This window comes from Porites lutea, chromosome 4 (assembly GCF_958299795.1).
Source record: "Porites lutea chromosome 4, jaPorLute2.1, whole genome shotgun sequence".
Taxonomy (NCBI): domain Eukaryota; kingdom Metazoa; phylum Cnidaria; class Anthozoa; order Scleractinia; family Poritidae; genus Porites; species Porites lutea.
The window spans coordinates 1,266,555-1,289,570 of record NC_133204.1 but is presented as its reverse complement, the minus strand read 5'-3'; the positions used below and the strand labels follow the sequence as shown (position 1 = coordinate 1,289,570).

The 23,016-nt window shown below is 38.0% G+C and overlaps 2 protein-coding genes across 2 annotated transcripts; both read left to right on the top strand.

Moving 5' to 3' along the window:
* Positions 1–2,372: 2,372 nt before the first annotated feature.
* Positions 2,373–9,260, top strand: LOC140932785 (ceramide synthase 1-like). The gene is made up of 5 exons (XM_073382298.1): positions 2,373–2,585; positions 5,614–5,779; positions 6,456–6,636; positions 7,798–7,959; positions 8,886–9,260. The coding sequence occupies exons 1-5, from the start codon at positions 2,373–2,375 to the stop codon at positions 9,130–9,132; spliced, it is 969 nt and encodes a 322-aa protein (XP_073238399.1). The 3' UTR covers positions 9,133–9,260.
* A 3,550-nt stretch (positions 9,261–12,810) lies between these two features.
* Positions 12,811–22,165, top strand: LOC140934835 (ceramide synthase 1-like). Its single transcript, XM_073384394.1, has 6 exons — positions 12,811–13,037; positions 15,856–16,015; positions 17,653–17,833; positions 19,258–19,419; positions 19,513–19,805; positions 21,675–22,165. Exons 1-6 carry the CDS (start codon positions 12,825–12,827, stop codon positions 21,809–21,811), a joined length of 1,146 nt encoding a protein of 381 aa, XP_073240495.1. The 5' UTR covers positions 12,811–12,824; the 3' UTR covers positions 21,812–22,165.
* Positions 22,166–23,016: the final 851 nt, after the last annotated feature.

Below are 23,016 nucleotides of genomic sequence, written 5' to 3'. Positions count from 1 at the left end.
AAATAAAATGCTTTTTAATAATGGCTTGTTTGTGTCTAGTGTGTCTAGCTCTGTCTAGATCCTCTACTCTGGCAATGCTCTGTCCAGAGGCACATCCCCGTATTGGCCATATAAGGAAGTACACCCGCCGGGTAACCATTGAATGCAAGCCACCTAGTACAATAGCAAGGTTCAAGAATACAGTATTTCGTAAGTCAGATAACTAATCAACATTAATCTAAAAAAATGTTTAGGACTGTGAATAAAGTTAAATGTTTGAATGAGCGGAGATGTTACGTGCTAGCAGACGTCGACATCTCCATTTTTGTTTATGAAGTACCATGCATATTTTGGCGTCATATTAATGTTGACGAAGTAAGTTTAATTACTCTCAAAAAGTTATTACAAAGTGCGATGGAATTATTACAAATTGCGACAGCTTAGTTTATTACAAAGTGCGATGGACAGTTGTTACAAATTGCGACAGCTTTTTTATTACAAAGTGCGACACGGTTTATTACAAATTGCGACAGGTATTACAAAGTGCGATGGATTTATTACAAATCGCGACAGGTATTACAAAGTGCGACGATTATTACAAATTGCGACAGTACATATGGTACTTCAGTCTTCTTAACGATTTGTTACTAGGTTAAAAATGACACCAACAAGCTAAGTCTGATCAGCGTACATACATTTTTTTTTTCTTATTTAAAGCTTTGTACTAAGCCTCATTTTCAAAAAGAGGTCTGCTCGTAGCACTTGGGAAATGGCCATTCTCGTTCCCAGACCCGTGATCCTTTTGGACAGCGCCAGTTTTTGATGCGTGGCGCTGAACAAAAGGATCGCCGTTTACTCGAAAGAATAATCGCTGCACGCACGGGTAGAATCTTCTTATGCAACAACTTTATTGACTATGAAATCGCAGAAATTTAGCAAGTCCACCCAACCGGTCCATGATAACCTGTGGGAGCAGACTCTGGAATCTGAACGCTAGTCCATGATTGAACGATATTTGCACCTTCACTCTCACAAATACTAGGATACTATTATAATATTAGTATTTTTGCAATTTCTACTCAGTGCTTTTAAAAATGTTTTAAGGAAGAAAACAGCCTTTAAACCGAAAACGATTGAAATGAGAAAAGGCGCATTTTCCCCCTTGTGTGACCTTCGTATTACGATCCACATTCCTGATCATAATGGTTGAGACCCTTGTGAAGTTCTTCTTCCCTTTCCCTTCAATTTTCATTGATTCGAAGACGTATATGCTTAAACAAACGTGTGAAACTAACATTGCGGGAAGGGGAGGGAAGTAAGACGTGAATTCATAAAACCACTAAGTTTAACTTCTGTTTTCAGGAAGTGTTTCAACAAATTATGACCGGGATTGTAGATTTCCGCCGCTCTTGTTCCTCTTGTTGGGCCCGCTGGGGATTGTGAAGCAGCTTAAAGGCTACCATTTTTTGGTAGCATGATTAAGGACGGTTCCAAAATTGTAGAAGCAAAAGTCAGCCCGGTTCTAAAAAAATCTATTTCAAAGCAACTGATTTTAGGTCATTTTAGGAATCTGCATGGTTTTAAAGTGTCTCGGCGTATTTTCTTTAGATAGAAACGTCGGCCAGAAAAATCGTATTTTGAAAACAGAATGACTCCTTAAATCGTATAGCTAGCGTATATAATTAGCGACGCCAAGGAAATTTGGGGGCAAAAGGAAACTGACGTGGAGAATGCAATCAAATTAATGAACAATAATGATGAAAATATATGTATCATGAGATAAATAATGTATTGTGTACCGTGGACAATAAATGTGACTGCCTTTGCAACATTAACAAAAAAGTATCCCCTGTATCAATGAGAATCGCTGAAAATATAGTGAAAAGGTTTAACAGAGGTACTCAACTAGGTTGCTTTCATAACTTTCCAGAATTGGGTTTAGTTGCAAAAAATGATGGTACGTGTATACTATAAAGAAGCGATTTCCTCTTACTCCGTAATCATTATCTCTGCTATTAGTAGAGACACTGCCTTTTAAACTTAATAAATAATGGTCCCGGTTAAGAGAGAATGAGCTTGCTAAAATACATTTTTCTCAAAGCTAAGGTGCAGATAGAGCTAATTCCAAAACGCTTAGCAGTCAGCTGCTTCCAAAAAAGGTGTACTTATAGGCATAATTTCGCTTAATTAAGGAGTGCTTTTTGCCGAACAGAACAAATTATTATATAAATTTATGCCATTAAACAAATTCCGTTTGTTCAGGTGCGGTGACTAAGTTACCAGAAGTGTGGTTTTATAATCTTTATATTACGCTTCAAAGTTTACCGTTATCATGTGAACATGTTGTGCCTTTGATCACTGCGTTTTAACTAAAAACAAAGATTTTAATCAGGATGGCGGTAGGATACTTTGAAGCTTTCGTCAAAACATGGAGAAATCACTGGGTTGAGTGGAAAAAACGAGGCTTAACAAAGACGTTTCTGAAAGATTTCGTTGACGATGTTTCCACTGACTTCTATATATCAGCTAATGATATTCTTCTATGTGCAGTTCTTGGCATTTTCTTCACCGTAGCGCGTTTCTTCTTGAATGAAGCAGTTTTTAAGGTAAGAGGACAGAGGTACGTTGTTTCAACCTATTTTACATACTAGGTTGGCCAGGTCATCAGAGGCACCCAGCGACTTTTTTTCTGTAAAATAATTGTTAGAAGTAGCAAATATTGCCTAGAAAATTCTAAAGCTTGAGAAAAGCTAAAAATTTCTGGATAACCGCTCCATTCGTCTAAAATATTCGGAGGTTTTCTAATAGCTTAACTACGATTTTCGTAGGTTGTGTTATTGCGATTATTGTTAAAAAAGTTCTCTTAAAGCTTTCGGTATAAAGACAAACGTCCCCTAAAATTTTCTAATGAAAGCAAGGCTACTTTTCAACCGGACCCATAAGCGTAGCTAACACTTTCGGATGAGACGAAAAAGCCACCTAAAACTTTCGTGAAGACCATAGTTCCTCTAAGACATCCGAACAGATGAATAGTTTTTAGGGCAACTTCAAATCAACCAAACAGGCTTCTAGTAAAGCATAGAGACTGCAACCACCTGAGACACTTCTGGCGCATTTTGGAAACATTCGGTCGTGGGTGCGCCTGAAGTCATTGGCCCTAGTTATCTTTTTAAAAGTAAACATTGAAGTAAAATGTGTATAAATCAAGAAAACTAATTAAAACATATCAATGCGAATTCAATGTAAATTGCGGCTGAAAAAACTTCAAAGGGAATATTCAAAAGCTAGATAAGAAATTTGAGGCAAATAAAGAATTCAAGGGAAATCTCTCCTTACAATCCCATACTAGACACAAGTCTAGCATTAATGTCTAGGTACGTTTGGCTTAATCGCTGGTAACTTACTATTTGCCTAAATCACGATCACATACTGACTTTGCAAATTTATTAGTTTTTATAAACCTGACTTAAAACGTTTCTTACATGAGTATATAATGATCAATTATTCCTCATCGCTCTCTTGAAAAGCTTGAAAGCAACTGTATTATATTTCTTCATACAACAAAACATACAGAGGATATGTGACGGTGGCGCGAAGATACGAATTTTATTTTCGAGTGGCAAAACAATATCTTACGAACGAGCGCAGCGAGTGAGTAAAATATTGTTTTAGCCTGTGAACAGGCCTTTGGTCGAGCGAGGAACTAGGGAGAGGGAAAAGCGAAAAGGCCTTCCCCCCCTCCCCCTTCCCTTCCTTTCCTTGCAATTTTTTCCCCAAACAGAGAGCATGTTCACAGGCTAATATTGTTTTTGCCACGAGAAAATAAAATTCATATCTTCAAACCGCCGTGTAATGTTCTTTTTATTATATAGACAAAAAGACATCAATAAAATAATAGAGGGAAATGACCGAAATTACGTCATCGATAAACTCACGTTTGAGATTATGGAAAATAAACCACTCAGGTCCCGGATGTAGTTTTTATGAATTTTGCGAGTGGTATATTTTCCAGTAAAACATTCGTGTCTATATAATACAAATAGTTATGGCTTGCTTCATTACCACTGATATTGATATAACAAATAATTATACTATAAAATCTCTCTCTTCAGATATACAGATATAAAATGTATTTTCAAAATATTTTTGATAGAACGTTAGTGATATAAGAAAAATAATATTTTCTCATGTACATTAAAAATTGAAATTTTCAACGATAAATAACACGATAGTTTTGTTTTAATATGAAACACTAGCAACCATCAAAACAAAAGAAAGTAATGGATGCATTGGTGCCTCTGTTTCTTTATATTTGAATATTACCAATCTCTCCTTTGTGCCTTGAGCAGGTCTTTCCGGTAATAATAGATCACAGGGGACGTCAAATGTCTGCGGTTCATGTGCTAAAACACATTTTAACATCATTTGTGATTGATTACTGAACAGACACACGGCAAAAAGGAACCAAGTGGTAAACTATAATGCGTGATCCTCTTAGACATCATATAATGATATGAATCTTACGTAACGTAGATTAGTTACAAAAGAAGAAATGTATGGGGAAAAAAAATTCGTGCAAAGCTTGCGCCTCTGACAGAAAAAAAAAACTTCCCCCTCCCTCGCCCTATTGCATCACCTTTTCGATGCCAGTTGGCACGAAGCTCTCGGAACGCCATTTCTGATTGGTTCATCACTTTACTTCAGTTGCAAAGATTGCAACCATTTCATTTTCAATCTACTGAGTTAATCTACAAGCTTCTACATTATCAACCCAAATGATAACACGAAATCTTTGTATTTCACTCCCCTTTCGATGCAACACCAAAGTTTCTCTAGAATATAACTAATTAACCCTCCAATCACATCAGCTTGGTTCAACGCCAGTCATAGAAATCTCGTACCAATTACTCTCGATCAGGCTCACGCGGCCCTAAAGGGTAAATTTCATAAGTTACTGCGCTTGGTTTTGGAGACTGAGGAGGTCTATATTGATGTGAGTCGTACTATTACCAGTTCCTACCTGAGCTGACTTCTTATTCAGTTAAAGTGTTCTCCTTCCTTATGTATCCATAATTTTAGTTTAGTATCGTTCTTGTTGTAGTTTTTACTTATAATGTCCAGGATTGCACTCTCTAATACCATCAACTGACGTGATACAACTCACTTTGACTCGGAAGATTACTACCGCACAGGTTGCCGAAACGTCAGTCACTGTCAAAAGCAACAGTCCTATTCAGTCTATTCAGGACTACGTTTACCCGGAAGATCATACTCAAGCTACTTATGAAAAAATTCAGTGTTAGCAAAGTTTTATCGAAATTTTGGCAAAATAAAGTCGAAGCGGGGGAACTGCTTGCAGCAATGTATAGAAGAAACAGCAAATATAGCAAGAATAAACACAAGAAGTTCTTTCTTTTCCGTCCTTTGCACATTGTATTTATTTATAGGAGACTCATGATTATTGTATTGATACCCACCTATAACATAACATAGTCAACTCATAAAATAATTATTTTCAAATCAAATAAACTGTTATTTTCCCACATAATGTGAACAATGTAAATATAAAATGAAAAACACCCTCCATTTAGCATAACAGCATCCACTAAAGTTTTCGAAACACTCTGATTTCATTTGCAGCCCATCTTCAGGAAGTTTAAACTGCTTGCGAAAGAAGAGAAAAAATGCCCTGAAAGTGCCTTCAAGCTTTTGTTTTACTCCATAGCATATGGATATTGTTTCCACTTACTATTTTGTGGCAAATATGACTTTTTTCATGAGACAAAGAACTGTTGGAGAGGTAAGTGTTTTAACACACGAGTCAGCCAGTTTTAATAAGTGACGATCACGCTGAGTCCATTGGTTATTACTGGAGAGTTGCCGGAATTGAAATACAAGTCCAAGCTAATTTTACCTCACCGTGATTGAACAGGGAAAATAACTTAGAGCGCTTTGAGTCCGGAAAGCACAAAACTTCAAGTCAAATTCCTCTAAGCTTTAGCTTTTATAGGCTGATTTGGACGCTTGACGAATTTAAATGAAAAATCGAGAGCTCGATTTTTTTGACAGAATGGTTGGTTTATCTAGACAGCCAGCTCTAACAATGCTAATTTGATACAGAATTTTTGGTATCTCTAGTTAAATCTAATAAACGCGCTAAAAACGCGCTACATCCGGGGCTTGGTATGCAAGTCCACACTAATCCCGTACCCAGATCTCTTGTCGACGAGGTCGAAGGCGAGCGGCTTCGTCAATAAGAGATCTGGGTACGAGATAAAGTCTGCACCCCTTTTTGTGTCGTGGGTTTTTATTGAAAAGTCAGTTTGTTTTGTATAATGGCCTCGGAAATGTTAGCTTTCTACCATTTTCCTACAAAAAGACATTCTTAGGCTTCGTTACGTAGCTTTTTGCTAGAATAAAAAGTCCGATTCAAGTAAAGCTCTCTGTCCTTAAAACGCTCTACCTCTTTTTTTTAGGATGGCACAAAGGAATGCCAGTTCCTGATGACATTTACACGCTCTATGTTGTGCAAGCGGGGTACTACATTCATGCCTTATATGCCGTATTGTTTATGGATCTGTGGAGGAAGGACTCAATTCTGACGTTTTCACATCACATTCTTACTATTTCACTTATTGTATTGTCATTTTCGCTAAGGTAAAAATTGTCCTTAGCCAACTTAAGGTCCAGCTTGGGACGCCTGGGACGATTTTTTCAAACGAGGGTGGGCGCTTTGACTCCTTTTACTTGCGCAGAAGGTGCAGCAATAATACAAAGTTGGAATGAATCAGGATGGAAAGCATACGAGAATATGAGGTGTTAGCCAGTCTAACTTTGTGAAAGCATGGTTTGAACTAAGAAGTCATGTCATAAGTAGTCTGAGTGTGATCGTACGGGTGAGGTCCTGAATAGGACTGCTGTTGTTGACAGCGACTAACGTTTCGGCAACCTGTGTGGTAGTCATCTTCGGGGTCAAAGTGAGTTGTATCACGTCAGTTGATGGTATTAAACTCTGGTTATTGACTTGATTAGTCAAATAAGTCTCGATGTTATTGGTCGTGCCGTGCTGTTATTGGCAACGAAGACTCGAACTATTATCGGTGCGTTTCGTCACAGTTAACAACATTCCTAGCCCGCCAGGACTAGGATCACCCAGACGATCACGCTTCACCTACTCATGAAAACTAACTTTGTGTGCATCGAACTCGTGGCAAACCATTCTTGAATTCCCTTTAACGGTACGTTTTGCACATTCACAACGACTTTATTCAACTTTAGATGCTGAGTCGAAGTTGTATTGGCTAAGCGCAAACTACACTGTGTCCCTACCACCTTTCGTGGCAATATATATTGACGTAAGTGGCATGCGTAAAAACGGTCATATCACCAGAGACCCTCAGATAGCAGAGGCGAGTGACAAAGGCGGTTTTTAGAATAGCCCTTGCATCTTTTCGGTTTTATAGGTTCCACGTGAATTGTAAATTTGTAAATTCATGTAATTTGTGTACTCACGGATCACCTAGGAGTTCTTAAGAAGTCGTTGAAAAGCGTCCGTGCGTTCCAGATAGAATTGGAATTTGGAAGTGATGGTTTTTTAGGGAGGGGGGAAAACTGGAATGCCGGAGAAAAACCTCTTGGAGCAAGAGAGAGAACCAAGGACAAACTCAACCCACATGTGGCGTCAACGCCAGGATTCGAACTTAAATCATCCTAAACTTAAATCAACTGTTAAGCTACAAGTTGTAGCTGCAGTGAGCTTTTCAATGCGATATAGTTCGAAGCAAACTGTTTTTTTTTTTCTCTTTTTTTTCATTTCAGGTACCATAAAATTGGTGTTCTCGTCCTGTTTCTACATGACGTCAATGATGTATTTTTAGAATTCGGTAAACTCTGTGTGGCATTCAAGACGCGCAACGGAAAGTACCATCTTCTTCCAGACATTCTCGGTTCTGTTACATTTTTGTGCTTTACGTTACTCTGGTACGCAATGTTGTATTTGTTAATCAAAAATACCCTAGGGTACTTACCATTTACTTGGGAAAACCAGAAGTTCCGGTTGGGAAATCAAATGGTTCGAGCCATTCCATTTTGGTACTTCAGAAAATATGGGCTGTGATTTAAGGTGATGCAATTTTTGTAGTCTAGTGTGTAGCTAATTTGGATATACTTTATAGCGGGTCGTTTTCCCACCACGTCAAATTTTATAGTTTTATGTCTATGCACCGAATTTCCATCCTGGTGGTTTGAGTAAATGGTAAACATCCAATGCATCTCAAGTAAACACTTTTAATAGCCGGCACTGTGGGCCGGCGTTTGAACTTTCTTTACTATACTTAGTTAATATGCTCTCCCTTCCCTTCATTCTCTATCTAACGCAGTTTAAGATAACCGAACGCTTCACTGCCCAGAGCTGATCATGACAGGACCCTAAAAAAAGCCAACACAGTTTAAGTTGCTGTTTCCTTACCGCAATCATTGCGCATTGTTTGAACCGTAAACAAGTGGTTACTGTTAGTTGGGAAGCGCAAAACAGTTCTCCCACGGCATGCGTATGGAGATGGAATCGGGAAAATTGGCCTGTGTGCCCAAACAATTTTGAAAAAAGACCAATTTTTGCACTGAGCCACACGTACCAACACCGCGGTGGAGCTGGCGCTCAAAAGAGTGCTTCTTTGCGCTCGCCTCGGTTGTAAAGGGTCTTTGATTCTTGACGGGTTCGTCCGTTCATATACCCGACGGCAATGCCAGCTGTCCATGGCTGCCACCGCCGAGGTGATATGGTTGTGCGTATGCGTAAGGTAAAGGCCATACCACGGAGTTGGTACGTGTGCTTTAATGCTAAAATTGGTATTTTTTTACATTAAGATCTGCACTTATCTTACCTTTCTAATAATCACTATTTTAAGGGTTTATTGCCGACTGTACCTTTACCCAATCAAAGTGCTCTTCGCTGGAAGCTACGAATTCAGTAAGCTTGTTCCAAACCGCCCATTTTACTTCTCTGGCAATATCATGCTATGGATTCTTTTTGGTATGAACTTGTGGTGGTTCCAGTACATTTTACGGATGCTGATTCGAGCGGTGACAGGAAAAAAGTTGGAAGACATACGAGAAGATTCAGAAATTAAAGATGCAGATGGCAAAATTGACTGAATAGAGTGGGAATGGAATATGCCACAATTATGAAGACATGGTAATTAAGGATGCATTGTGTAGATAAACATTTTTTTGCAAAGTGCATTGTAAAACTAACAATTCAGAAATTTCTCAGGAAATGCAACAAAGGGTTCAGTGCTTTTCCTGTAATCGATAAAATTTACACACCCAAATTTAGTGTTTCATACAGAAGCTGAAACCTCAGAACAACCTGAATTTTAAAAATTATTTTCTAATTTGATCAGGGCCCTGGCTGCTTGTATCGCTAAGGCGCTGCCGGGTCGTTGAGAACTGAGTGGCTATAAATTAGTGAACAAATCGTAATATCAGGTGCTAAAGTAAAACCAAAGCAATCATCTTTCATGTGTAGAAAGCAAATATTTTGTAGCCTCTAATGCGATTTTATTTACACAGTAACACCAATGATGAATGGATGGTTGGACGGATGGACAGTTTCTAGCTTGGAAAAATTTTCGCCAATTAAAGATAGGAGGCAAAATGTTATATACCTCCACCTATTCTTGTTACCAAAGCTTCATTGGAACCCCTTGCATGCCTGAACTTCAGTCAAACGATAATTTCATCTAACCATCCATCCAAAATTCACGATCCAACTGACTGAAACCACAGTAGACCTCATGATTTGATATATAAAAAAACATGGCACCTTGATCTAAAGAATATGCTAAAAAAGAGATGATAAAACAATTGTGAGGAAACTCTTTCTTTAATTTTTGTTTGGCTCTCTTGCCAGCTGCACCCTCATCTATACTGAGGTTTGAAATGACACATTTTTTCTTCTGTTTATTTCTTTATTAGGCTCTCTTTTAAAATTATACATCATGTTGTACGATGTTAATTTTAATTCAATAACGAGGTTTGCAAAATGCGAGCCGTGCTCTGTGGCAGATAGCCATTATATTTGCATCTTAAATCTCCATGCAAACGGACGCAACGTTGTTGGCCAACAACTCCCAGCATTTTTAGATGCTACATGTTGCGTCCCTTTGCACACCTTGTGCATGTTGTTGTATGTTGTTGCGTGCTGTTAGTAGTTGTTGCGCAAAGTTTGAGACGGTCAAACGTTATCCAGGTGCAGACGGACGGAACAACTCCCAGCATTGTTGGGCTAAAAATTTGGGAGTTGTTGCGTTCATTTGCACGTAGCTTAATCCACATTAAGTTGCGCCAACAATGCTGCTTGCTGTTGCGTCCCTGTTGCAGTGGTGAACAAACGGATGAAACAACATGCAACAGGGCGTGCAAACGGACGCAACATGTAACATCCTACAATGTTGGGAGTTGTGGGCCAACAATTAACGTTGCGTCCGTTTGCATGGGGCTCCAGTAAAAACTTTTCATTGCTAAGAAAGGTCAAACACAGGGGAACCTCACAAATTGTGACTATTGTAACGCTTGAATTTAGAGAAACTGTATGGGAATATCCGGTAAGGGAGTATTGTCGTAATGTTTCAATGCGACGATTTCTTACATATAACTTGAGATCAAAATAAACGTCTTTTTTTCTGAAATGTTGTGTATTGTCGTTCTAGCAGCAGAAAACGAGAATTATAGTGATTTAAAGGGTTTTACATTCGACGTTTACCTGAGCGTATATCTCAAAGGACGAACGACTTTTTCGAAACTCTAATTACAGTAATTCTTGTTGGGACTTGTGTTGTTTAGTTTGTCTGTTTTTTATTCATTTACCGTAATCTGTAACGGTCACTTTTGAAAACGAACATAAATCTGCAAATCCAATGCAAAGATGATCGGACTATGTAAGAATTACCTTTACAAGACATCAACATCACATCGATAGACTCCAAACAGAAAGGGGTTTCAGCCGTTAGCTGTTTCGCCTTTATTGCGGCTTATCAGAACGGATTAACAACAGAGACGCTCTTCTTAGAATCTGATAAAAGTCCTACATTGATCGTCAGACCCGCCGAATCATGTCATATTACGTGTCTCCGGGAGGGCTACCGAGTAAAAAGAATCTTGAAAAAGACATCAAGTTGATATAAAATGCGTAGGTTTACAGCGTTTATCACCGTTATTTGTGTTTGAATTCTGTACTGGTTCAGTTGTATTCAGACAAAATCATTATGGCCCCTGCTACAGAACATTGGATAGAGAAAGACGGCGCAACCCTGATCATTTCTTCAAAACAGAAAGTCACAGATGATGTGAAACCGCGCGTGCTGCATGTACCAGGCGTTGAGATAGTGGAGTGAGATGCGAAGTAAGATAGCTGGAAAAAAAAATAAGGAGGAAGAGAGGTAGAGAGGACTGTTTTTTTTTCTGCTCACAGCTTTTCGCGCCATCCCCATGATCTGAACGCCTGGCAACAGGTTTCGCGTGAGTGCACAGGTAACCCCATCGACCGTGTTGTTGTATTTGTTTAAATTAGCATTTCTGGCCGTTTCAGCGAGATTCTAGCGAGTTATAGTTCTACCGTTGCTCTCAGCTGTATACTAAAAAATCTCTATTAAGTCCCCCGGGGTTTTCTTTTATTTCAAACACATTTGAGTGGGGCTTATTTGAGAGGGGGGCTTATTAAATTTAGAAGACAATGGTATCAGTTTTCCACAAACAACTAGAATACAAAGTGGAAAATCTCAAGTACAAGAGGTTGGAGGTAATACAGCGGAGGTTCAAAAACAAATCCGAACTTCCAGTTGATAAATAAACCATTCAAATGAAGGCTTACAGTCGTGATTGATTAATACACTCTATTGTTTATTAGTGAAGAATCAGAATAAGGGGAAGGAAAGGGGGGGGGGGGGCTAGAGGGGGAGCTTATCAACTTTCTTCCCCTGAAAAGGGGGCTTATTAGAGAAAGGGGGCTTAATATAGGATTTACGGTAAAGAGAGAGCAACGGTAAACTTGGAAATCGCAATCCCTCATTGCAACGTAACATCAGGCGCGGATCCACACCAGTTTCCACCGTTTTACGGAAATGGGTCACATTTTTCAAAATAAATAATACTGTAAGATTTGGCCAATATCCTGTCTGAATAACTTGGAAACACAGGGAAAGGGACTCAAGGAGTAAAAATCCGAAACATTTCCTGGGGGAGCCCGCCCCAGGACCCTGCTATAAGAATGCGTCTTCGGCGCTCGATTTAGGGAATCGGTCAGTATTTTTCCTAATCTATCCGCGCAAGGTTATGGTTGGCAGCCGCACTGAGAAAGGAACCAGACGGCTTATAAGAGAAAAGGCGGAATGTAAACTGTGGTTTGAAGTTCATTGTTTATTTTATTTTATTTTATTTTATTTATTTATTTATTTATTTATTTATTTATTTATTTATTTATTTATCACAATCTATGGTCAAAGGCCGAAGGATAATCTGTAAAGGAGTAAACCCCATATAAAAAAAGATCACCTATGAACTAATGTAGATACTTAATAAAAAACAAACAAGCTAACTAACTAACTAACTAAAAGCCCCTAATGAATTTCTTAACTCTAGACTTAAAAATATTTACTTTATCAGAACAACGAATATCTAAAGGTAGTTGATTCCACAAGTCAGTTATTTCAAGGGGAAACTATACTTCAAGTCACTCTACACGTGAAGTTGGGGTTCCTGTGGTGAGTGTTCCTCACAGGAGGGGACACTCCCTCCCCTCCCTTATTCGATTATCTCTGTCTTTGTGCTGCACAAAGGCGGTTTTCAATATGGCTGTTGGTTACTTTGAGGTTTTCTGCAGCATATGGCACCATTGTTGGATTGAATGGAAGGAACGAGGCCCCAGAAAAACATTTCTGAAAGACTTTATAAATGAGCTTTCCGTTTATGGATTTATATCAGTACATGACATTCTTCTATGCCTACTTCTTGGCGTGTTTTTCACTTTTTTACGTCATGTTTTGACGGTAGCTGTGTTTAAGGTGAGATTTGATTTTAACTGCCTAATACTACTACTTATTTTTTATCATTAAATTACAAAAGTGTTTACTCTTTTTGTTCTTATTAAACTAAAATCTTATTTAAGCTTCTTTTTAACTATGATAGGCTCTTTTATTTAAGTTTACTCATCGAAGTAGAAATTAATAATAAAACGACCTGAACAAATGATCAAGGCTCTACAAAAGACGAACAAAATTGCCCACAATTGCGAAAAAATCAGGTTATTCTCACTGTCGTGGCAAGTAGTGGATTGCGTGATTGCGGCCGATCGCTATTCCAGGCTATGACATCGAGCTTAAAATAGCGAAGTTTTATCCGGGACTAGGTCAGAAACTGTCAGTTTTCAAAGTAAAGTAAGTTTTTCGCGCCCTCTATGAATCGTATGTTTGTTGGGTGCTCCCTTGTGCGATGCTGTAAATTTATTTCGTTATGCTGCCTGCGTGGCAGACATCATGTGAAGATTATGGAGCTCATTATTTTTATGCAAGGGAGGTTTATCATGATTGGTCTGAAATTATGTGTTGATCAAGCATCACTATAAATGTTTTGATTAAATTACTAAATTGTGTTATTAGATTGAGAACTTTATTCAAAAGAGACACCATTTCTTTTAAAGACAAAATTAGTTGCAAAAGAAGGGCATTTCTTCAAATTTTTCCTCTAGTAACCAGAAGGTCATAGGTGAGACTTTTGTTTGGATTACTAAGATCCTTTCTTTTTCTTTATGAATTATAAACGAGTTTATTTAGCTCCCTTAAGCGACCACCCTCTATTGTTTTGCCATGTGGTTGCTTACAAGTGGTCATTCTCGTAATGACCAGGTCTAGTTTATGAAGAATTATATACCTGCCAACTCTCACGCCTTAGGGGTGAGTCTCACTCCTTAGGGGTGAGTTTCACGCCTGTGGGTTGAAAACTTCGATCTCACGCCGGCTCACACTTGCGGGCCAATTTCTCACGCCTGATTGAAAAATGTGAGTTGTTGCTGTCTTGCTTGACACAATTTCCAAAAATATGTTAACTCAGACCCATGTAAGGAATGAAAACCATGTGTAAAATGAATAAATGACAATACCTTCCTCGCGATCTCTGATTTTTGAAGTTAAAAGCACTGGGAGCGAGCTCGAGTTTATACGCGTCCTAAGACTGGGACTCGATAACTTCGCCTTCAGCAGACTTCAGATGTCTTCGGAAGACTTCGGACGTCTCCGGAAGTCTTCGGACTTCTTCAGGAATCTTCGGAAATGATCGTGTCGTCTTCAAAAATCCCAGCACTCCCAGGATAAAAATCTCACGCTTATATCTCAGAAAAAGTTGGCAGGTATAGAATTATGCAGATCGAGGAGGGTGTTATCTAAAAAAAAATTGCAGTGCCAACTTCCCTCACCTGCAGCCAATGGCTGAATTGCAGTGGAACCAGAGAGGTGAGATTGGACTTCAGCATGTAAAGGTGCACTCTTGCAGCCACTTCAGTCCATGTTTTGATCACATGTCACCCACCCAGACCAATGACGGCACAAGTCAGATAGACCATGACATCAGGGCCTATGTCCCCTACTCTTTTTTATTAATGTCATGGGTTCTGTTACATCCCCTTCCAACTGGAGTACAAGGATGAAGGTGACAAGGCCGACGGCTTAAGGTCACTGCCCAATGACGTGATCATCTGAACTGAGAAAGGAGTTTCACAGCTAGCATGGTCTCACCAGTTTTTTTAAAGACCTTGGTTGATGGTCCTACCGGGGTTTGAACTCACGACCTCCCGCTCAGCAGACCGGCACCCTTCTAACTGAGCTAACCTGGCAGTGGTATCCCCTAGGTGGATAATACCCTCTGAGATCTGCATAATTCTTTATAGTCTACAAAAGCCAAATTCATTAATTGTGTCATTATTCATTCAAAATAATTCCTAGTTTAACAACAAGCTAAAACGTGCTTACCTTCGTCGATTTTAAGTTCACCTTATTAGTGCATGTGTAGAAGATAAAGGGTTGTTCAGGTCTGCAAATATACTCCAAATAGCAGATGTTGTCCATCCAGTTGTCCTCTTGCTATGTTTTTAGACAATACTTTGTCGTGAAACGAGTAAAATGTTCCGCCGATTCTTTAGCCATTTTTCTTTTCACAACCAAAACAACTCAGCCTCGTCCTCAGGTCTATAAACAGGCTAATGCACAAGGAGCTTGTTTGTTGTGCAGATTCTCTTACATTAACCTCAGGTATTAACCTCGATATTAGCCTAAGGTATTAACTTCAGTTAATTATCTTCTTCCAGTAGTCTGTCAAACAAAATAGGGCTTTTCTTTTTCTTGAGTTTAGGCAATTTGTCAAACGCGACTCTAGAATATTATGACATTTTGTTTATGTTTTCACTTACCTAGAGCTTAGGAAGTAGAGCTCTTGCGAGCTAATACACTCTCCATGAATTATTATGGGTAGGAGACACAGGGAATTATGAATCAAACCAGTATAAAATTTTTAACCTGTCTACAATTTTGACCTGTAACATATCTACATATCTGAAGAAGTAATTTACGAAGCAGTTCCCTGAAAGCTAATGTATTCCATCCTGTTTTTGACAAACATTTACTGCATCAGTAGTTAAGCAAGCTGGTCTGTGAACAGCAAGAACCCAACTCCTAGTGCCAGTAGCATTTTCCTTCATGTTGATGAATTCACTAGAGTTTCAGCAATTAAAACATTTTCATCTAAGCCTTGGAATTATGCAGTTTTTCCTAAAATTGGGACAGTAAATAACAAGGTGCAATTTACTTAAAAAATGATATTTTGTACTTGCAGCCGACTTTCAAGTGGTGTAAGCTTCTTGAGAAAGATCAAGGAAAATGTCCAGAAAGTGCCTTCAAACTTTTGTTTTATTCTTCAGCATATGGATACTGCTGTTACCTACTATTTAGTGGCAAATATGACTTTTTTCATGACACAAGTACTTGCTGGAAAGGTAAACTTAACTGCTAATCTCATACCCAGATCTTTTATTGATGAAGCTGAAGGTGAGATCTGGTCTAATCAGATTTTGTACATGTGACTGCCTGTCAGGAATGTGACAGGCAATGAAAGAGTGGATGCTGAAGATAAATCCTCTATTTTCAACCGGTTGAACAACAAATTTGATAGAGCCATGAAGTTTTTTCTGACAAACGGTGGTTATATGTACATGTTATGTTGTTTTTGGTCTTTTTAACATCAAATTCAACTCAACGGTTAGTTTGAATTTAATTATCATTTGATAGCGCGCACTTAAACCTCAAAGCAGTACGCGTCAAGAATTTTTTCTATCCCCTTCAAAAGTCTGTATTGACACCAAGAGAGAGTTTTAAAAAGTCTTAAAAGATAAGATAAAAATGGTTTTACAAGATAAATTGAGACAGAAAACTACTTCATCAGTGAAAATATTTATTTGATCAAAACTAAAGACTTGGCAAAGAATGAAAAAACACACACCAAAGTGCACGCAGATGACAACACTCACATCATTCTCTCACAATCTAGCCAATCAAAAAAACTGACGTGATACAACTTACCTTGACTCTGAAGATGACTACTGCATAGGTTGTTGAAACGTCAGTCACTGTCAACAACAACAGTCCTGTTCAGACCTACATTCACCTGGACTATCAAACTCAACCTACTTTTGAAATGACTCCTGGGTTCAAACTTTTCACAATTTTTTAATTAATAAATTTTTTGTTTACGAACATTAAACAAATAACGACAGGCAGGGCTAAGAGTCAGGGACGTGGGGATTACTCCCAAGTATGATCCCACTGAGTATTTTCTTAGGTCAAAAACAATTAAATAAAAATTTAAAAGAACCTCCTACCATGCAGCATGAAAATTTTGCGGGTTCTGATTTTTGCAAAGTTTGCGGATTGACCTCTTATCGGCAGAAAAAAAAACCGCAAAATAAAACGCCGCAAAAATTAACTCCCTTCAGTCAAATGTTTTGTTGTGTATGGTAGGGATAGGCTTTTGTTTTGTTTTGCTGTTGTTCAGTCCCTTTGTTCAGTAAGATATTACAGTGATTACCGTATTATTCTCCATTAAATATGTAAGTAGAGTGAACTTTGACTCAACATACTGCAAAATAAAAGTTGAAAATACCATATTAAGGTTTCTTCCACTTAAATATTCTGCTACTTGAACGGAGAATTGCAAAAATTAGCTCCCACCAGAAATTTCAGTCATCTCGAACTGCAAAAATTTGTTCCCACAAACCACAAAAAATCGCCAATCTGCAAAATAAAACTCCCGCAAAATTTCCATGCTATCTTAGCTGTTAAAATCCTTTCCTCCCTAGTGCATAATTATACACAGCAACTTGAAATTTAATTGACTGGCTTGGTATACAGGGTTTTCAAAACTAGCTGACAAATGGTGAAAATCACCACCTACTTGGTGGCCAGCTACTAGCTCAAGGGCTGTCAAATTTACTCTGACGTTTTAGCGAAAGATGGCAAAATAAGACACTTGTTTTGACAAAAACATGGACCTGCATCAAAACCTTCAGACAAACTTAAGGTGTAAAAAATTGTGCGGCCAAACAACACTGTAACATCAATTTTCTTTGAATCCTAGGATGGTACAAAGGAATGCCAGTAGCTCAAGATATTTACATACTCTATGTAGTAGAAGCTGGATTTTACTTTCATTCAGTGTATGCCACATTTTTTATGGATCAGTGGAGGAGAGATTCCATTCTTATGATTTTGCATCATGTTCTTACTATTTCACTCATTTCTTTCTCATTTGCAGTCAGGTAAGAACTTATGCATCACAAGAAATATAGCTCAATTCCTTTAAGAGATCTGAACCTCTTCTGATAGCCATTTGTATTTCAGGAATCATTTAACTATTTTTTTATGAAACTAGTAGCTACACTACCATCCAGATACTGGTCTGGTGGAAAGGAAGGTAATTTAATTTGAAGAACAACTCCGATATTAAACTAACTGTCAGGCAACTGTCAGCCGACAGTTAACCGACATATTACTGACACCATCTGCATGAAGACACAACTGACAGCGTGTCTCACCAAATTACCTTTTTACCATGAACTTACCTTCAAACTGTGAGGAAAATTGTCACAATGGAAGCAAATTAAACGAGCAAAACTACGTCCATACTACCAGAGAAAGCATGCTTTCAATTGCCCTATATAATGCATTGAGAAACTGCATTTAAAACTTGGGCTAGACTACCTGCCAGGATCTATAGTGCTCGCTCCCTGTTCCCTTAAAAATCAAACATTTAGACCCAAATATGAAGCTGTTCAAGAAAACTGGTAAAAGTTTATTTGCTTTTTTCCTCATATTCAGGGGTGCTTTCCATTCAACCCAAAATTCCGGAAATTTCTCTTGGTACATCAAATGGCCGGAACGGGCCATTTTGGTTTGGTCTGACTGGAATATTTGGGACCCCAGCTTTGAAGGTAGTCCACTTTGACCAGACCGACCAAAATTAAATGTCCCTTTCCATTTGACAAAATTGTTCTCCCAGTACCGCTCATTTGTATCCTATACTTACAAGAACAATAACCAAATGCGTGGCGGCTTGGGTTGGGTCTGTGCAACCAGAATGTACTGTTCTATCATTGTGGATGTGAAATTTCCGAAATTTCAAGCCAGATTTTTTGTCGAATGGAAAGTGGCCTAGGTGTTGAATCTTTGGGAGGCAACTTTAAACCATAAGCCATTGTCATCCCTATGCATCAAAAGTACCCATGTCGCCAGAAAATTAAGGGATGTTGATCCCAGTGTCATTGTCCATCTGACTTTCAACAGCATTGGTCTGGGTCACTGAGTGAGGTGACATCAAGTATGTATGGACTGTACCTGGGTCAGAAACACTTGTTCTAAAGCACAATTTAAAAAGCACACTATACTTAGTATAGTGTGCTTTTTAAATTGTGCTTTAGATAATTGGTGAATCTCATTTGTTTGGTTCCCCGGTAATTCAGCCACTAGTCAGATATGAAGGCGGAATTTTGGGGCACCATTCCTCCTACTTCCTTCCACATGTTGCAAACAATCAACTCAACTTTCACATGTACATGTAATCATTTTCTCAGAAAGAAATAATTTCTTGAATAAGGTTTACCATGGGGCCCGTTTAGTCAATTTCTGTTGTTGCAGACTAGTTTGTGACTCAAAATGTTTACTGTTTCTCTTTTCTCTCTTTTAGATACCACAGAATTGGTTTACTTGTCCTGTTTCTTCATGATGTCAATGATGTTTTTCTAGAATTCTCTAAACTCTGTGTTGCATTCAAATCCCGCAATGGAAAGTACCACCTCATACCAGATATTCTCAGTATTGTTGGCTTTACTGTCTTTGCATCATTGTGGTAGGCATGCATTTCTATTGTTTTTAACATAAAACAAAATTAAAGCGCATTACAGCTGTATGTGCACTGCTCATGCTTTTGTCTCTCTTTTAGGTTTTATTGTCGCCTGTACATTTACCCAATCAAAGTGCTTTTCTCTTGTGGTTTTGATTGCCGCTTGTATGTTCCCACTGCTCCATTTTACTTCTTCTTCAACACAATGTTGTGGATTTTATTTGCCATGAATGTTTGGTGGTTTCAGTACATTGTCTGGCTCCTGATTCGAATAGTTACGGGGATGAGTCGCAGTGTGGAAGACACACGAGAAATTCCAAAGACAAAAACAGCAAATGGTCAAAATATGGTAGAAAATGAAGACATGTCAAATGGTAGCAATAAAAACCATGGTTAGTACAAATATGCCCTTAACATGTTATTTTTTAAAACATTTTTTTTTATATGGCTACAATAGTACGCGTGCTCTGATTGGCTGCTGTGTGGGCATTTTTCTTGTAATGATGAGGCATTATTAGCTAGCTGTCCATGGCATATACAATCTGTGTTTAACTTGATAGTGGACATCCTTATGGACATTTATGTTATGGTCAATTGAGAGCTGTCAAAAAGGGTATCCACAGACCAGTGTCACATGAGTGTATTGGGGGCTCAAGTCGACAACTCACTGAGGTGACATGTTTTTTTGAAGTTATCCACTGGCCAGTTATTGTTTTTAATTGATCACAGGCTCAGGTCCATAATGAAAAGGCCATATTAAAATAAATAACTTATTAAACTTGTTAGTTCGGTCATTACATGGAAGTCTCAGACCAAGGCCTTGATTTCCCTGTAATGACCTCACTCTCAGTTTATAATAAAAGGTATATATTATTATTATTATTATTATATATTATTATTATTATTATATATTATTATATTATATTATTATCATTATTGTCAATAAGATTTTTTTCATTAAAAAATATATATATTATTATTATTATTATTATTATAAAATTACATATTGAATAATACAGCAGCACATACAGGCAGAATGATCATAATTCCTGTGCAATTTTTGCAAGCATCTTTCATGTCAATGTCAACATGTCTGTGACTGTTACCTGCAAAACATCAGTCTGCTGACAAACAGTCCTTTTTAAAATTTAAAAATGAAAATTTAGGACCAGACGTACCCATCCACTAATATGATGTGACGTTTGGCTTGAATCAATTTTTCCTTCCATTTTCAAAAGTGGTTATGATGCATAGTCACCTTGAAAAAACTTATGAGCTTAATGCTCAGTCAAATGAGTGACAATGCTGCCATTGAATTTTAACCACATGAAAGATCACATGATCAGACCCCACCAAGGACTGAGGAGTTTACTTCCTTTTTGTATCATACTTGAGGGTGGCTTGTTAACAACTGAGGCAAGAACTTATACATGTGCTTCTGTATTGGGCGCAATCAAAGTTCTGCAGGCACTTCTTTAACCTGACCAGGCATTTTAAATACATGTAGGCACTAAACAACAAGTGTCTACAGAACCTAGATCAGGATGGACTGATAGAACAACCCTTAACACTAGGTTTTTAATGGTCTTAAAGAACCACCTGTAAACTCCGGCGGCTGTCAATAAGGGCCAGTAGCCGGCAAAAAGCGCCGGCTTCTTTCATCTCCTTCTACCATAACTGCTAACAAAAAATGAAAATATTGTTAAGCATCTGTTTCCCAATTTTACATGACAGCGAACGCATATTTAAACAGGTGTAGATCTATGAAACATTCTAACCGTGTGATGTCTTGGTATGCCTGGCACATTTCGACAGCATTGTTCCCAGTCTTGCATGTATTCTGACAAAATAATATGGTATCTTCGGTGGAAATATCCCTTGAAAACCCCTCGAAACACCATTTCCAAGACTCTAAATTCAAAATGTCCCTAGATGCCTCAGTCCTTAAGAACTTGTGCCTTTGGTGTGAGTTTAAAGCCACCTACTATTCAGTATCAGCCTGCCAGTTAAAAATGTTTTGGCAGCCGTAGACTCCCAGTCCTTTTAGGGTGAGGCTGGGACCAGTTCAAATGATGCTTTAAGGCTGCCCTACTGTGGAAAAAATAGTCACAAACTGTGAGGAAAAAAGAAACGTGGTCACAAACTATTTGAAGTGTTGTATTAATTTGAACATGATCCATATGAGGAAAGAGTGACTCTTCTATGCACAATGTAGTGAAGAGTAACATTTTCTGTATACATGTACTTTTTTTACTTTTCAGTTATAACCAGCACTAACAAAAAGGATGCAGACACCAAAAGAATGAATTATGCTGACCATTTTGTGGGACAAGATGCTAATGAGGCAAAGATACAAAATCGTCGGAGAAAGCCACGTACTAAACCAGCTAACCCGTAAACAATGAAATGATCCAAAATCAAGATATCCTACAAGTCACTTAAGTATAATTACAAGACCGAGATTGAAAAAATTTACCCTAAATCTGTTCACTATCCTTGTTTTTTTTTTTGTTAAAGCTCTGCACGTTTTGTCATTATTTATACACATTAATTTAAGTTTAGTTTCCCTTTTTCCTTTGTGAATATTATTAATGGATTCATGAATGGAATTTAATATAATATATTTAGGAGAATATTGTATATAACAGTATTAAAAGTGCTTGTCAACATACACACACACAGAAGGGGGTCCTCAGATTTAACTTACAGTTTGTGATGGAGAATTGCAAATGGAGCTAAGTTGTCACCCCCCCCCCCCCCCCCCCTCTCCCCTGTCCCCTCAAAAAAGGCCCCTTTGTTTGTCTAAAACCAAATCTCCCATAAAGTCCTACACAGTTCAGGGAATAACAAAAAACTAACTCTTCATTCTCTGCATGAAATCAAGTTTCAACCACGATGAGTAATTACACAATTTCACACTCACTAAAATCCACAGAATACCAGTTTCAAGTTCAAAATCTTGCAAAGTGGCATTTAATACCCAAGTACCCTCATCCCAATCATTCCTACTTGACAATATAATGACCTGTCACTACAAGACACTACAAATTGTTGGTTATTAGCTGAAAAAATGCTCCAGAATTGCATTTTTCAGTGTCTCTCATGGCAAGAGAAAGGAGAGAGGAAGTGGTTTCCTCTCATTTACACCTAGCTCTGCTGGCAGGAAAAGAATACTTTTACTCATATTGTTGTCTGTTATTTTTTCTGTAGAATCTTCCTCTATTCATACATTTTGTGAATTTGATAAAAGAACTTGGAGATTTTTGTATACCCATATTTCCAGTTCTTAATTTATTTTTTGGCATTTAGTCAGATTGAATTATTTATGCATAATTTGTAGACTTATTGAAATAAAATCTTTTAGATTTTGGACATAATTAATAAATTAAACACAACAATGTGTCAGAATTCAAATGCATAGAAGTGGGTAAAGAGACAAAGCACAGCTCAGTTAGTAATAAATTTAGAAGGACGAACCAGGGTGAAATTCTGTGTCTAGCCTATAGAACAGTAATACTCATTGAAATTCAAGGCAAAAATTTAACCGTCGTTAAAGTCTGCGTTTCAAATCTCTTTGAGGCCGGTGAGTTACTTTCCATTCAT

What these genes read in the sequence shown, in the direction of transcription:
- LOC140932785 (XM_073382298.1), top strand. Translation starts at nt 2,373, where the DNA reads ATGGCGGTAGGATACTTTGAAGCTTTCGTCAAAACATGGAGAAATCAC. An exon ending in TGAATGAAGCAGTTTTTAAG is followed by an intron (nt 2,586 to 5,613) that starts GTAAGAGGACAG and finishes CTCTGATTTCAT; the next exon opens with TTGCAGCCCATCTTCAGGAA. An exon ending in TTGTGCTTTACGTTACTCTG is followed by an intron (nt 7,960 to 8,885) that starts GTACGCAATGTT and finishes CACTATTTTAAG; the next exon opens with GGTTTATTGCCGACTGTACC.
- LOC140934835 (XM_073384394.1), top strand. Translation starts at nt 12,825, where the DNA reads ATGGCTGTTGGTTACTTTGAGGTTTTCTGCAGCATATGGCACCATTGT. An exon ending in TGACGGTAGCTGTGTTTAAG is followed by an intron (nt 13,038 to 15,855) that starts GTGAGATTTGAT and finishes TTGTACTTGCAG; the next exon opens with CCGACTTTCAAGTGGTGTAA. An exon ending in TCTTTCTCATTTGCAGTCAG is followed by an intron (nt 17,834 to 19,257) that starts GTAAGAACTTAT and finishes TCTCTCTTTTAG; the next exon opens with ATACCACAGAATTGGTTTAC.